At 36.8% G+C, this 15,521-nt stretch overlaps 1 protein-coding gene across 2 annotated transcripts in view; it reads right to left on the bottom strand.

Moving 5' to 3' along the window:
* The window catches only part of WDR64 (WD repeat domain 64), a 153,082-nt gene that overhangs the window by 111,828 nt on the left and 25,733 nt on the right, over positions 1-15,521 (bottom strand). For both annotated transcript variants that reach the window (XM_028111988.2, XM_088016848.1), the window contains exons 6-8: positions 14,137-14,247; positions 11,453-11,667; positions 8,065-8,199 (exon numbers count right to left, since the gene is read on the bottom strand). In XM_028111988.2, coding sequence (XP_027967789.2) covers positions 8,065-8,199; positions 11,453-11,667; positions 14,137-14,247 — 461 coding nt within the window. The remainder of the gene's footprint in view (positions 1-8,064; positions 8,200-11,452; positions 11,668-14,136; positions 14,248-15,521) is intronic.

Below are 15,521 nucleotides of genomic sequence, written 5' to 3'. Positions count from 1 at the left end.
ATACCAATTTTCTTTATCCATTCATCCATCAATGGACACTTACTTTGTTTCCATATTTTGGCTATTGTAAATAATACTGTAATAAACTTGGGGGTGCATATATCTTTTTGAATTCATGTTTTATGTTATTCAGATAAATACCCAGAAATGGAATATTGCATCATATGATAGTTCTATTTTTAATATTTTGAGGAACTTCTGTACTGTTTTCCATAGCAGCTGCACCAAATTACATTCCCACCAACAATACACCAGGGTTCCCTTTTCTCCACATCGTCACTTGGTATTTCTTTCTTTCTTTTTTTTTTTTTATTAGTTTCAGAGGTAGAATTTAGTGATTCATCAGTCACATGTAACACCCAGTACTCACTACATCAAGTGCCCTCCTTAATGCCCATCACCCAATTATCCCTTCCACCCACCCACCTCCTCTCCAGCAACCCTCAGTTTGCTTCCTAGTGTTCAGTGTCTCTTATGGTTTGTCTCCCTTCAATTTTCATCTTGTTTTATTTTTCCTTCCCTTCCCCTATGTTCACCTGTTCTGTGTCTTAAATTCTACATATAAGTGAAATCATATGGTATTTATCTTTCTCTCACCGACTTATTTTGCTTAGATAATACCCTCTAGTTCCATCTATGTCATTTCAAATGGCAAGATTTCATTCTTTTTGATGGCTGAGTAATATTCCATTGTATATGTATACCACCTCTTCTTTACCCATTTATCTGTCAATGGACATCTGGGCTCTTTCCATAGTTTGTTTTTTGTAGACATTGCTGCTATAAAGATTGGGGTGCATGTGCCCCTTTGAATCACTATGTTTGTATCCTTTGGATAAATACCAAGTAGTACAATTACTGGGCCAAACGGTAGCTCTATTATTAACTTCTTGAGGAACCTCGATACTGTTTTCCAAAGTGGCTGCACCAGTTTGCATTCCCATGAAGAGTGTAAGAGGGTTCCCCTTTCTCAGCATCCTTGCCAACATTTGTTGTTTCCTGACTTGTTAATTTTAGCCATTCTGACCATTGTGAGGTGGTATCTCATTGTAGTTTTGATTTGTATTTCCTTGATGCTGAGTGATGTTAAGCATTTTTTCATGTGTTTTTTGGCCATTTGTATGCCTTCTTTGGAGAAATGTCTTATCATGTCTTCTGCCCATTTCTTGACTGGATTTTTTGTTTAATGGATGCTGTTTGATAAGTTCTTTATAGACTTTGGATACTAGCCCTTTAACTGGTAAGACATTTGCAAGTATCTTCTCCCATTCCATAGGTTGCCTTTTAGTTTTGTTGACTGTTTACTGAACAGAAGCTTTTTATCTTGATGAAGTCCCAATAGTACATTTTTGCTTTTGTTTCCCTTGTCTTTGGAGACATATGTAGCAAGAAGTTGCTGTGGCCAAGGTCAAAGAGGTTGCTGCCTGTGTTCTCCCTAGGATTTTGATGGATTCCTGTCTCACATTTAGGTCTTTTATCCATTTTGAGTTTATTTTTGTGTATGGTGTTTCATTCTGCATGTGACTGTCCAATTTTCCCAACACCATTGATTGAAGAGACTGTCTTTTTTCCATTGGATAAATTCTTACTTACTTTGTTGAAGACCAGCTGATCAAAGAGTTGAGGGTCCATTTCTGGGTTCTGTATTCTGTTCCATTGATCTATGTGTCTGTTTTTGTGCCAGTACCATACTGTCTTGATGATTACAGCTTTGTAATAGAGCTGGAAGTCTGGAATTGTGATGGCTTCAGCTTTCGTTTTCTTTTTTCAACATTCCTCTTTGGCTACTTGGGGTTCTTTCTGGTTCCAAACAAATTTTAGGATTGTATGTTCCAGCTCCATGAAAAATGTTGATGGTATTTTGATACAGATTGCATCGAATGTTTGACTTTAGCCATTCCAACAGGTGTGAGGTGATATCTCATTGTGGTTTTTATTTGCATTTCTCTGATGACTGGTGATGTTGAGCACCTTTTCACGTACCTTTTGGCCATCTGTATGTTTTCTTTGAAAAAAATTTCTATTCGGATCTTCTGCCCATTTTTTAGTTTTCAATTTTTATTTTTATTTTTGCTTTCGAGTAGCATGAGTTATACACACACACACACACACACATATTTGGATATTAGCCCCTTATCAGATGTATGATTTGCAAATATTTTCTCCCATTCAGTAGGTGGCCTTTTCATTTTGCTGATGGTTTCTTTTGCTACACAGAAGCTTTTTAGTTTGGTGTAGTCTCACTTGTTTACTTTTGCCTTTGTTGTTTTTGCTTTTGGTGTCAGATTTAAGACATCACAGCCAAGATCAATGTCAAGGATCTTCCCACTTATATTTTATACTAGGAGTTTTATAGCTTTAGTTCTTACATTCAAGTCTTTAATCCATTTTGAGTTAATTTTTGTGTATGGTGTGAGATAGGGGTCCAGTTTCTTTTTGCATGTGGCTAACCAGTTTTCCCAACACCATTTATTGAAGACAGTGTCCTTTCCCTATAGTGTATTCTTGGCTTCTTTGTCATAATTAATTGATTGTGTATGTGTGAGTTTATTTCTGGGCTTACTATTCTGTTCCATTGATCTATGTGTCTGTTTTTAGACCTATGCCATACCATTTTGATTACTATAGCTTTGCAATACAGTTTGAAATCAGACAGCATAATGCCTCCAGCTTTGTTATTCTTTCTCAAGACTGCTTTGCCTATGTGGGGCTGTTTGTGGTTCTATTCAAATTTTAGAATTGTTTGTTCTATTTCTGTGAAAAAATACCCTTGGAATTTTGATAGGGATTGTGTTGAACCTGTGCATTGCTTTGGGTAGTATGGACATTGTGACAATATTAATTCCTCCAATCCATAATCATGGAATGTCTTTTCATTTCTATGTATCTTCTTCAATTTCTTTCATTTATCTCTTACAGTAGTCAGTCTTTCATCTCCTTGGTGAAATTTATTCATAGCTATTGTATTGTTTTTGATGCAATTGTAAATGAGATTATTTTCTTAATTTCTCTTTCCAATAGTTCATTATTATTGTGTAGAAACACAACTAATTTTTGTATATTTGTATATATTTTGTATATTTGTATATTTGATTTTGTGTCCTGCAGTTTATTGAATTAATTTATTAGTTTTAACAGCTTTTTCTGGAGTCTTTAGTACTTTCTCTATATAATATCATGTCATCTGGAAATAGTGACAGTTTTACTTCTTTCTCTCCAATTTGAATACCTTTTATTTCTTTTTCTTCTTACTTGCTCTGGCTAGGACTTCAAATACTATGTCAAATAAAAGTGGTAAAAGTGGACATTTTTGTCTTGTTCCTGATCCTAGAGGAAAAGCTTTTAGCTTTTAATGAGTGTGGTGTTAGCTATGGGTTTGCCGTATTCCTTGTGGCTTCAATTTGCATTTCTTTAATGACATATGATGCAGAACATCTTTTCATGTGCTTATTGCCATTTCTATACTTTCTTTGGTGAGGTGTCTCTTTAGATCTTTTGACCTGTTTTTAAAATTAGGTTGTTTGTTTTCTTATTGTTGAGTTTTAAGAGTTCTTGGTATATTTTGGATAAGAGTCCTTTATCAGATATGCCTTTTGCAAATATTTTCCCCCAGTCTGTGGCTTTTGTTGTTGTTTTCTTGACAATATCTTTGGCAGAGCATAAGTTTTTAATTTTAATGAAGTCCATCTTATTAACCATTCCTTTCATGGATTATGCCTTTGGTGTTATATCTATAAAGTCATTGCCAAACCCAAGATTATTTAGATTTTATTCTAGAAGTTTTATAGTTTTGTGTTTTATATTTACATCTATGATCCATTTTGAGTTGTGTGTGTATGAAAAATATAAGATATGTGTCTTGATTTAGAGTTTTTATCATGAATAGATAATTTTATCAAGTACTTTTAGGCATCTATTGATGTGATCATGTGATTTTTCTTCTTAACCTGTTGATATGATGGATTACTTTAAATGATTTTCAAATATTGAAGCAGCTTTGCATACCTGGTCATGGTATATACTTCCTTTTGTGTCTAATTAAATTCAATTTACTATTATTTTGTTGAGGATTTTTGCATCTATACTCAAAAGAGACATTGGTCTGTAGTTTTCTTTGTTTGTAGTGCCTTTGTCTGGTTTGGTATTAGGGTGATATTGGCCTCATTGAATGGGTAAGGAAGTTTTCTTCTGCTTCTATCATCTGGAGGAGACTGTAGAGAATTGGTATAATTTCTTCCTTAAGTGTATGGTAGAATTTACCATTAAATCCAACTGGGCCTGATGCTTTTTGTTTTAGAAGGTTATTATTAACTCAAGTTCATTAACAAATATAGGCCTATTCAGATTGTCTATCTTCTTGTGTGAGTTTTGGCAGATTATATCTTTCAGGGAATTGGTTCATTGTATCTAGATTGTCAAATTTGTGGGTGTAAGAACACCTGGGTGGCTCAGGTGGTTAAGTGTCTGACTCTTGATCTCAGCTCGGGTCTTGATCTCAGGGTTGTGAGTTCAAGTCCCATGTTGGGCTCCACACTGGGCATGGAACCTACTTAAAGAAAAGAGAAAAAAAAGTAAGAGGAGAAAATAAATCATATGTTTAAAAAATTTGTGGGCATAGAGTTGCTCATAATATTCCTTTACCTTTTTAATGTCTATAGGATCTGTAGTGATGTTACTTTCTTTATTTTTGATAGCAATTTGTGTCTTCTCTTTTTTCCTTATCCTGGCTAGAGTTTTAACAATTTTATTGATTTTTTTCAAAGAAACAACTTTTGGTTTTATTGATTTTCTCTATTGACTTCCTTTTTTAATTTTATTGATTTCTGTTGTAATTTTTATTATTTTTTCTCTGCTTACTTTAGACAATTTCTATTTTTCTCTAGTTCCCAAACGTGGAAGCTTAGATTATTGATTTTAGATCTTTCTTCTTTTCTTTTTTTTTTAAGATTTTTTTTTTAATTTGAGAGAGAGAGCAATCTTGTCCAAGCGTGGGGGGAGGAGGAGCAGAGGGAGAGCTGAGCAGGGAGCCCAAGGCAGGGCTTGATCCCAGGACGCTGGGATCATGACCTGAGCCGAAAGCAGATGCTTAACCAACTGAGCCACCCAGGAGCCCCAGATCTTTCTTCTTTTTCTATATATGTAGCCAATGCTATAAATTTCTCTATAAGTGCTGTTATATATTCCTTGGTCACATATATACCTATGTATCTCAACACATTGTTGCCATTATTTTAAACACACTGTTATCTGTTAGATCAATTAAGAGTAACAAAATAAATGTTTTTATTTTGCCTTCACTTATTCCTTCTGTAATGCTCTTCCTTTCTTTATGTGGATCTGAGTTTCCTAGCTACATTATTTTTCTTCTCTCTGAAGAATTTTAATATTTCTTGGAAGGCAGGTCCACTGGCAACAAATTCACTCAATTTTTGTTCATCCAAAAAAGTCTTTATCCTTCAGTTTGAAAGGATAATTTTGCAGAAAACAAGAATTCTGTTTTGGCATATTTTTTCTCACACCACTTTAAACATTTCACTTTTGTCTTGCTTGCCTGGTTTCTGAGGAGAAGTTGGATATAATTTTTATCTTTCCTCTTCTAAGGGTGAGGTGCTTTTTCCCCCTCTGATTTCTGTCAAGATTTTTTCTTCATCTTTAATCTTCTACAGTTTGAATATGATATGTTTAAGTGTAATTTTTTTTTTTTTGATTTATCTGCGTGATGTTCTCTGAGCTTAGTAGATATGTGGTTTGGTATCTGACATTAATTTGGGGGAAATTCTCAGTAATTATTGCTTCAAATATTTCTTCTTTTCCTTTTTCTCTTTATTCTCCTGGAATTCCCATTATGCATATAACTCTTGTAGTTGTTCCACAGTTTTTGGATATTCTGTTCCATTTTTTTTTTCCAGTCTTCTTTCTCTTTTTTTTTCTTCCATTTTTGAAGTGTCTATGGACATATTCTGAAGTTCTGAGATTCTTTCCACAACCATGTCAGTCTACTTTTGATCCAATCAAGGCATTCTTTATTTCTTTTTTTTTATCTCTAGCATTTATTTTTGATTCTTTATTAAAATTTTTATCTCTCTGTTTACATTACCTATCTTTTTTTGCACGGTGTCTACTTTATCCATTAGAGCCCTTACCATATTACTCATAGTTATTTTACCTTCCTGGTCTGTGGATTCCAATATCCCTGCTATATCTGAGTTTAGTTTGATGCTTGCTCTATCTCTTCTAACTGTTTTTGCTTTTTGGTATGACTTGTAATTTTTTCTTGATGGTAGAACATAATATATTGTGTAAAAGGAACTGCTGCAAATTGGCCTTTCATAATGAGGTGATAAAGTGGGTGGGGTGAAAGGGAAGTGGCCCACAGTCCTTTGATTAGATTTCAGTCTTTTAGTGAGCCTGTGCCCCTGAACTGTGAACTTCACAAGTGTTCTGCAGCCTCCCTTCCCCTTAGGTGGGTCAGGATGGCTAGAGTGAGCTGGAGTTAGGTATTTCCCTTCTCTTATGTGGAAAGCTTGAGTAATCTAGAGTTGGATATTTCCTTCCTCCCAGGGCATTTAGTCTGTCTTAAAACCCCAATAGTTTAGGCTGTGGTAAGACAGTTTTGCTTGAGGACAGACTTTTGTAAGAACAGAATGTTTTGGTATGTTTGAATGTGGTGCATTTTCCTATCCCCTGTCAGAAGCAGGAGAGGATTTTCCAATATTCACCATGAGAAACTGGTTGAGCTCCTGTAAGTAAAATTCACAAAAGTATGGGGACCCCTCTAACTGTGTCCCTGGAGTTTTTAACTCTCAGACGTTTTTATGTTGAGCCCCCAGCGATTTGTCGATCACAGTTTAGGTTTTCCTATCACAGTATTTTGGTTTCCCAGAGGTATCTGCTTGTGGATTTCTGCTCTGGTAAGTTGTGATTCTTAGTATATGCCTGTCTGTCTCTCCAAATTTGAGGGCAGCAGTTTGATCTGTGACTTCGCTTCTTTGATGGATATAAGAAGAGTTGTTGATTTTTTAGTTTGTTTAGTCTTTTTCACCTGTTGTTAGGGCTGAGTGATGACTTCCAAACTCCACATGCTAGACTGGAAACTAGAAGTCCCTATGCATTTTTTAACATAATTTTGTTGAGGTATAACTTATATAACATAAAATTAACTCATTTGTAAGTGTATAATTCAATTATTTTTAGTAAATTTATACAGCTGTATAACGATCACCACAATAAGTTTTGAAGCATTTTCAATATCCTAAAAAGTTCCCTTGTGCTCACTTCAGATCCCTGCTCTCACCACCACCTCTTGGCTGGCATCCACTGATCTACTGTCTATCTCTATAAATTTGCCTTTTCTTGACATTTAATTAAATGGGATCATTCAATGTACAGTCTTTTGTGTCTGGCTTTTGTCGCTTAACATAATGTTTTGAGGTCTATCCATGTTATAGCATATAACTTAATGCATTTTTAAAACTGAAAATTAAAATATAACATCTGTTTTATAGTTACCATATATTAATATAATTATTAACACATAAGTACTATATAGTTATGGTTATATTATATAATTATTATACATTAATACTTATTAATAAATATTTAACCCGATAAAAAATAAGACTACATACTCTTCAAATTAATTTCATGTCTATAAGAAAGCCATTTCATGTATTTATTACACATGGAACATGATGTTTGTGCTACAAACATTCACAGGCTAGCCAACTGACCTGTAAGAATGATTTTCAAAGTATAGAGTTTTACCCACAGAACTATATTTGGAAAATATAGTTGTAGATACACTTGCATTGATTTATTCCAATAGATTGTGACAATAAACAACAGATGTGCCATATTACTGCTAGGAGGACGCATTATATTCAGATTTGCGTGAATAACTTCAATTTCCTCCTAAAAATCTAATTCATCATGTCAAATAAATGGAATTGTTAACATCTGAAATTTCTAAAAACTAGTCTGAAATTTCCAAGGCTGTCATGGCTTATTAGTTGTAAAAAGTCTGAAAGTCACAGAATGTTCATGTACACAAACTATTGTACTTACAAATTATCCTCAAGTCTCTTCAAGGATTCCAAAACCAATGAATGAACACTGTCTAAGGAGCAGGATCCAAAGCAACTTAGGGCTGTAATATATCTAATTTTCATAACCCAGTCATTATGAAGCTTCCTTTTAACACTGGAAATTAAAAGAAAAACGGGAGGGGTTATGTTAGATACACACAAGCTTGCATGTGTAATACCATCCTATGCATTATACCACTTTTAACTGTTTAACTATTTATCATCTAGCATATTTAAAATGTAAAAATAAAAATTTATTTATCAAATCAAATATTGAGCTGTAGATTCAGAATTAAAGAAATAATCTAGAAGAATCCCTGTCTAATTGGAGCACTGTTATCCTTACTTTACTGAAAAATTCTGGTCATCCAAAAGGACTGTGTTTCATATTGTTTTAGATGAGTCAATTCATTTTCATATTTTCCATGAATACTTTCAGAACTAGAAACCTGGGAAATTTGTAGTCCCAGGTCACTGGTGAAGCCGAGGCTAGGACAGTTGTTGTATTTCTTGCCAAAGGCTTGCTCATCAGTTCACAGGACATTTCAGTGAGATGCTTAGCATTAGGGGCCAAAACTTTTATGATAAAATTCTTGTCTTAACCTGGAAGAAGCTATCTTCATATTATCATATTTACTCATATTTTACAGTTATTTGTTTCTTCATTCACAAACACTTATTGAGCACATATTGTATCCCAGGTAAAATGACATAGGATGACTAAGGTAAAATTCTTGTTCCCAAGTTCCTTAGATTCTAGTTAAGGAATAGAGGTGTTTATAACCCAAGGCAGGAATGTTCGACAATATGGGATTAAATAGAGTAGAGAGATTTCTTTTTCCATGCCAGACTGTGTTTAATTTTGGACTCTGGGTGCTGGCTATTTCTTTCTTTAATTTGTACAACATTTTGCAGACCAGTATTTCCTACCCACACCCATTTAATATGAATGAATTATGTGAATATCAACTGCAGGAAAACATTAATGACGCTCCAGACTTTAATTACCCCTTTGGCCTTAATACTTCTGTTAGGTTTGAGAATCTGTTGGTGTAAGAACATACCTCAACACTTAGCGCATCCATCGACTTTAGCCTTGAACACTTTAAATCATGTACATGATGATCATCTACATGATTAAATCATCCACATGTAAATAATGACCCAAAAGAACCAGTACAAATTAGCATTCATTTAACTGTACCCAAATTCCTCAAATTCCTAAGATCCCCAATCTCATTTCAAACATATCCAGCTAATAGAAACAGGGATGGAAAAGAGGCCATGGAATTTTCTGAGGGGTGACACAAATCTTAGAAAGAAAATTCATGTCTCAGCTTCTATTCTAAGGGCCTATCATAACTGGAATGAAGTGCTTGATATTGTATGCTAGATACATAGAAAAATTAAATTTTTTACTTAATATTATATCATGAACATTTTTCATGTTATTAAATGTATTTCAAAAACATTATTAAATGGGAGTGCATGGCATTCCCTAATATGGTTATACTATGATTTACTGAATGCCTTTGGTACTTTAAAGCTTTTTTTTTTTAATTTTTTGACAGAGAGAGAGAGAGAGAGCACAAGCAGAGGGAGTGGCAGGCAGAGGGAGAAGCAGGCTCTCCACTGAGCTGAGAGCCCAATGCAGGACTTGATCCCAGGACCCTGGGATCATGACCGGAGCTGAAGGCAGATGCTTAACCGACTGAGACACCCAGATGCCCCCGCCCTTGGTACTTTAAATATCTAACAAAAAAAAGTTGTCTGACAAAAAATATATTTTATATATAAATGTATTATGTTTATATGGACATATTTACAAAATATGTAAACATATTTGTAGAAACTACCTGAATTATTTATTTAAATGATTAATCATTTAAATTAATCATTCCTCCATTGTTGGACACTAGAGACTTTATTATGAGAAATAATGCTGTGATAACCATACTCATATTTTTAAGCACATGGGGATCCTGGGACCCAATGTAGAAAGGTTTATTAAGACACTTGATGCATCTCCCAGACTGCTCTCCTGAAAGGGATGGAACTCATACTTCCACCACTGATAGTCTGTGAGAATGCCCATTTGCAGAATCTACCCTATTTTCTTTCTTTTTTTTTTAAAGATTTTATTTATTTATTTGACAGAGAGAGACACAGCGAGAGAAGGAACACAAGCAGGGGGAGTGGGGGAGGGAGAAGCAGGCTTCCCGTGGAGCTGAGAGCCCGACGTGGGGCTCGATCCCGGGAACCCAGGATCATGACCTGAGCCGAAGGCAGATCCTTAATGACTGAGCCACCCAGGCGCCCCAAATCTACCCCATTTTCAATACCTTCCACTGTTAGAAATGGGAAATTGTATCGGATTTTAAGTTGTACTTCTTTGATTAAGAGGAATTATTTAATACAAAATTTGTTTCTTTGCTAATAAAAGTAATATATAATTACCATAAAAACTTCAAAGACAGTACAATTATAAAGACAATAAAAATCACCTATAATCTCATCATTTGGAGATAATTGTTAGCATTTTCGCCTGATGATCACTTTGAAATGTTTATTGACTATTTGTACTATGGGTGCCTGTGCATGAATTATCTGTTCAGTCTTTGCCCATTTTTCTTGGGGAATTATTATTTTTTAATTGAACTGCCAAAACTATTAGAAAGTATTAGTCCATTGTTTGTCATATTTACTATAAGTATTTATCCCAGTTTGTTATTTACTTTTATTTTTTAAGATTTATTTATTTTAGAGAGAGAGTATGAGTGGGGGGAGGGGCAGAAGGAGAGAGAAAACCTCAGGCAGACTCATGCTGAGCACATAGCCTTACGTGGGGCTCCATACCAGGACCGTGAGATCATCACCTGAGCCTAAATTAAGAGTCAGATGCTTAACTAACTGAGCCACCCAGGCACCCCTCCAGTTTGTTATTTACTTGTAAAATGTTATCTTTTCATGTCCAGAAGTTTTGCTTTTGTCATATCTACCCAATTTTTTCTTTGAATTCTGCATTCATTGTTCGTATGTTGAGGATCTGCTTCCATATTCAAGTGCTAGTAAATAGTCATATATGTGTTTTATAGTTTTTAAAATTTTTTTCATTTAATTGCCCAGTTTAATTCATTCAAGTACCTATAGATTTTAATTGTTGATAGCACTTACAATTGGAATTTCAATGGCTAATTTTCCTATCTCTCTTCCCAATTACACTGGAAGTTCCTTGAGGTAAGAAGTGTTTCTTGTTCGACTTTGTATTTCAGATCTCTACCACGGGGTGTGGTACATTGTGTTCATTATATAAATACTTGAACACTGTCTATACTAGAAAAATGGAACTGCCCATGTAATACCCTTACCTTTTAAAGTTCTTTGAGTCTAAGACTTGGCTTTGTAGTTTTTTTTTGGATTTTGCCTGCTTTAGTCCAAAGTCATCACTATTTATGGTGAATTTGTTCACAAAACCACCATCATCCCCCAAGAGGATGTCATCTCTGCAGAGCTGGTCGGGCAGAGACACTACACACACACAAAGGAGGCAGTGATCCATAGGCTTTATGACAAAATAGTTTTCCTACAAACAGAAGAATGCTTTTAATAAGTTATTACATTGCTCTAAATAGCCAATGTTAAATATTGCCCTATTATTGGATAAAAGTTTTACTTTCTGATATTTTTAATTTTAGATATTCCCACCATGTGAAAGAAACTTGAAAAAAAAAAAGTTAACCAAGTAAAACTTAATGTCCCTGTGAGCCCAATATTGTGTTTTTGGGTGCTTTGTGGGGAAAAAGGTGAGGTACTCTGGTTCAGAACATTAATGAGATTTTCTGTTTGGTTGCTATGAATGTCCCTCTCTTGGATTTGTAAGGCAATATTAATGGGAAGGATAAAAAGGTTCAGGTGTTATAAAACCATTGACATAAAACTGTATGGGAAACAGGAAAATCAAGTATTAACACCCCAATTATGTCTCAAGAAGTTATCAGGAAAAACATATCCTAAAATCCAAGTTTATCCAGAAATATTCAGCAAGCATTTGTCAAGCTGACCCTGGGCTATTGGGCTGGGTTCACTAAGCTATATAGCCAGGGCTCTCCCAGAATTGAGTCTCTACCTAAGATAGAAGAAAAAGATATTTAAATTTTGTTTTGTTTTGTTTCCTCTAGAATGAGTGAGATTTGAACATATGTAGAGCTTCATTCAGTCATTCAACAAATAATTATTGAGTACCTATGGTGTGCCAAGAACTATTCTAGGCATGAGCCATACGGTGATGAATAAGACAAGTTTCTGACTTTGTGGAACTACCGGTCTAGTGCAGGATACAAGTATTAAAAAAAAAGCAGATTATTTCAGATCATGGGAAATGCACTGAGGAAATAAACAAGGGTGCTATGATAAAGAGTGACCGGAGAAGCCCCTGTAGGTCCCATGGTCTGGAAAGGTGACCTTTGATTCGGCACAGGAACTGGTCCAGAGAAAGATTCAGAGGCAGTTGAAAGGAGGAGCCCAGAAAGAGATGAATGTCGAAAACATAAAAAGGGAAGAGCCTTGTCCTGCACGAGGCAGAAAGGAATGGCAGTGATGGATGCAAGGATATTTTGCCTCCAGAGGGAGAAAGGAAGAAAGGAAGTAGGGTGTCCTCAATGAAGCTGTAGGCAGCAGAGCTGGAATTTGGAAGAGGACAAGCCTCATAGACTCAAATTTCTCAGGAAAATAGGGGCAAGTCCATCTTGACTGAGAGGGAGAGAGCCTGAGGACAGTAATGGCCTTTTGGAATATTGCCAGGGATGGGAAAGCAGCTTGGCAAGGACAAGAAAGAAGTTGACGGAAGCCAAGGAATCCTCAGATGAGTCTGCGGACCCTGAATTTGTAGTGATGCTGAAGAGTGGTGGCTTTGTGTTTCCTCCAGGAAGGCTGAGCCCCCGTGAAGGCACAGAGACAGGTTGTCACATCTCACCAGGACTAGCGTTTCAAAGGATTTAAGAGAATGGAAGGTGGGGATGGCTTCAGGCCAGATGGTCTGCCCAGGCAATGCAGGCAGGAAAGCAAAGAGAGGAGAGGAAGGGAACGGAGAGTGGACGATGATGCTCTCAAAGGACTGGAGGCTTCTATGGGGCTGAAAATGCAAGAGTGAAAACTGGAGAGAGCTGGACAGAGAAGAGGCTGCAATCAAACTGCAGACCGTGAGACAGTAACACATCACATAATAAAGGACATGAGGCAACAATCCGCATTCTTTAAAGTCATCCTGGCATCACTGGCTCGTTATAGCAATGGACAGAGGAATGAGATGTTTGGTTTTTCACTGAGCCCTAGGGACAAGTAGGGCCCAGAGGAAGGCTAATTATTTCTGAATCCTCCTTATCCTTCAGAGTCAGCCCACTTCCTGAGGGCATTTTTTTACAATCTTGCCTCTCCCTGAACTCCTATTGCCCTTGTTTTTTTGTTTTTTTTTTTTTACTGTAAAATTTGCTGTACCATTATATTATATATTATGTTTTTTCATGAGATCTTTCAAGACTGAGTTTTCTTTGAGTGCAGGGAACATGTTCATTACTTCTATATGCCTGCAAATAATCAACAAATATTGTAAATTACTTAAGTGGTAACATCTGAGCCACTGAAGGAATAACATTGGCATCTGCCCCATTAGATATTTTGCTAGAATTAGTCATTTGATTTTTAGTAATTTTCTTACCAAATGAAGCTGAACTGAAGAGAAAGGCTTTGAACTTGATAACATGAGCATAATCAAAAAGCTAATACTAGGATTCAGAGAAGGGTATGAAAGAAGGAAAGAATTATCTTCTTTCTCTCTCAAAAACAAAACAAGTATCACCAAATTAAATATGCACCAAATGGAAAGAATGTTCCTTTTTAATTAGCCTCACAGAAAATTAATGATGAACTCTATTAGTTAAACCCCCTCATTTTATATATGAGGAGCTGACATTCAGTAGAGGAAGTGGATTGCTCAAATCCTACCAGGATGGAAAAGACAACCTTAGTACTTGGAGCATTTTTCTTGGCACAGTACCTGGCCACTGCCTTGAGCTTTATAATCCCAGACAATGATGGTCCTTTCTGAAGTGGCAACGATTCTTTTCAGCTGTGAGAGGTAGTCACATCCTGTGATCCAGGAGGTGTCCTGAGGGAAAAATACAGAATTGGGAGAGGGGGGCGTAATATGTTTTGGTCAGTCCCATGGTGATGGTTACTAAAGAGTAGGTTAGTTACATGAAAAGCCCCACTTTGCCCTCCTCCTTGCAGGGGAGCCTTGCAATGTCTCTTCTTTGAGGTCTGGAGGAGAGGCTCTCATCTTTCGCCCCTTGACTCTCACCTTGAGTTTCTCAGCACCACCGGCTGGAAAATGATGAGCTCATGCCTGTTGCAGCTCCCTGGAAGCGCAGAGTCAACAGCAGAGCAGGCGTCTTTGTGCACTCCTCACTTTCCTGAGAACACCTCTTCCCGGGGACTTGGGGAGGCTGGATTAAGCCAGTTCTCTGGCCCTGTCCCCATGCATAAAATTTTTAGCTAGAAAAACCTTAGTGCTCATCTGGTCAATAACCAAGTTGAGCCTGATGAGTTTGTCTTGCATTGCCTAACGTCATCAAGTTGGCATGGGTAGGATCTGCCATGTCAATGGCACACGACGAGCAAGAACAACAGTTCCCATGTAGGAGTGCCCACCATGTCAGACACTCCTGCTGCATGCATTTCAGACCTATGTTAGGAATTCTAATGTTTGTTTCAGCCTTAGAAGCAAAGGCTTAGAGGCTCAGAGAGAAGGCAGACTCGTCTGCCGGTGGTCTGGTGCCCTCCTGTGTAGTTCAGTGCATGTCAGCAGGGTGAGAAGGCAAGCATGTCCCCATCTCTCACAAAGCCATGGTGGGACTCTGAAAGCAACTCATCATAGCTTTGCAGCTGCTGCAACTTCGCGTCTCCAATTAGCAATATGGATTCAATAAAATCGGACTCAAATATTTTATGCAAATTTCAAGTTTACAATACAATGTTTTCAAATTATTTCTCTTGGCCCTTGTTCTCATCACTTGGATTGTGTCCGTTTTTTTCATTCCTCACTAGGGGGCGCTGAGGAAAACTTTGGCGAGACTTAATTACTTCCAGGGAGTAATGTCTCCAGGAGAGTCTCTGAAATAAATTTAACTTCAGCAAGCAAGGTGAGGGTCTTCTGCTGTTGCTCAAGGTTTAGTTTTTTTTTTTTTTAAAGATTTTATTTATTTATTTGACAGAGAGAGACACAGCGAGAGAGGGAATACAAGCAGGGGGAGTGGGAGAGGGAGAAGCAGGCCTCCCGCGGAGCGGGAAGCCCGATGCAGGGCTCGATCCCAGGACCCTGGGATCATGACCTGAGCCGAAGGCAGACGCTTAACGACTGAGCCACCCAGGTGCCCCGCTCAA

This window comes from Eumetopias jubatus, unplaced genomic scaffold (genome assembly GCF_037043125.1).
Source record: "Eumetopias jubatus isolate StellerSeaLion01/CBP00866 unplaced genomic scaffold, mEumJub1_p1.0 scaffold_12, whole genome shotgun sequence".
NCBI lineage: Eukaryota > Metazoa > Chordata > Mammalia > Carnivora > Otariidae > Eumetopias > Eumetopias jubatus.
Note: the sequence above shows the minus strand (reverse complement) of the source record. Positions and strands in the feature narration are given on the sequence as shown.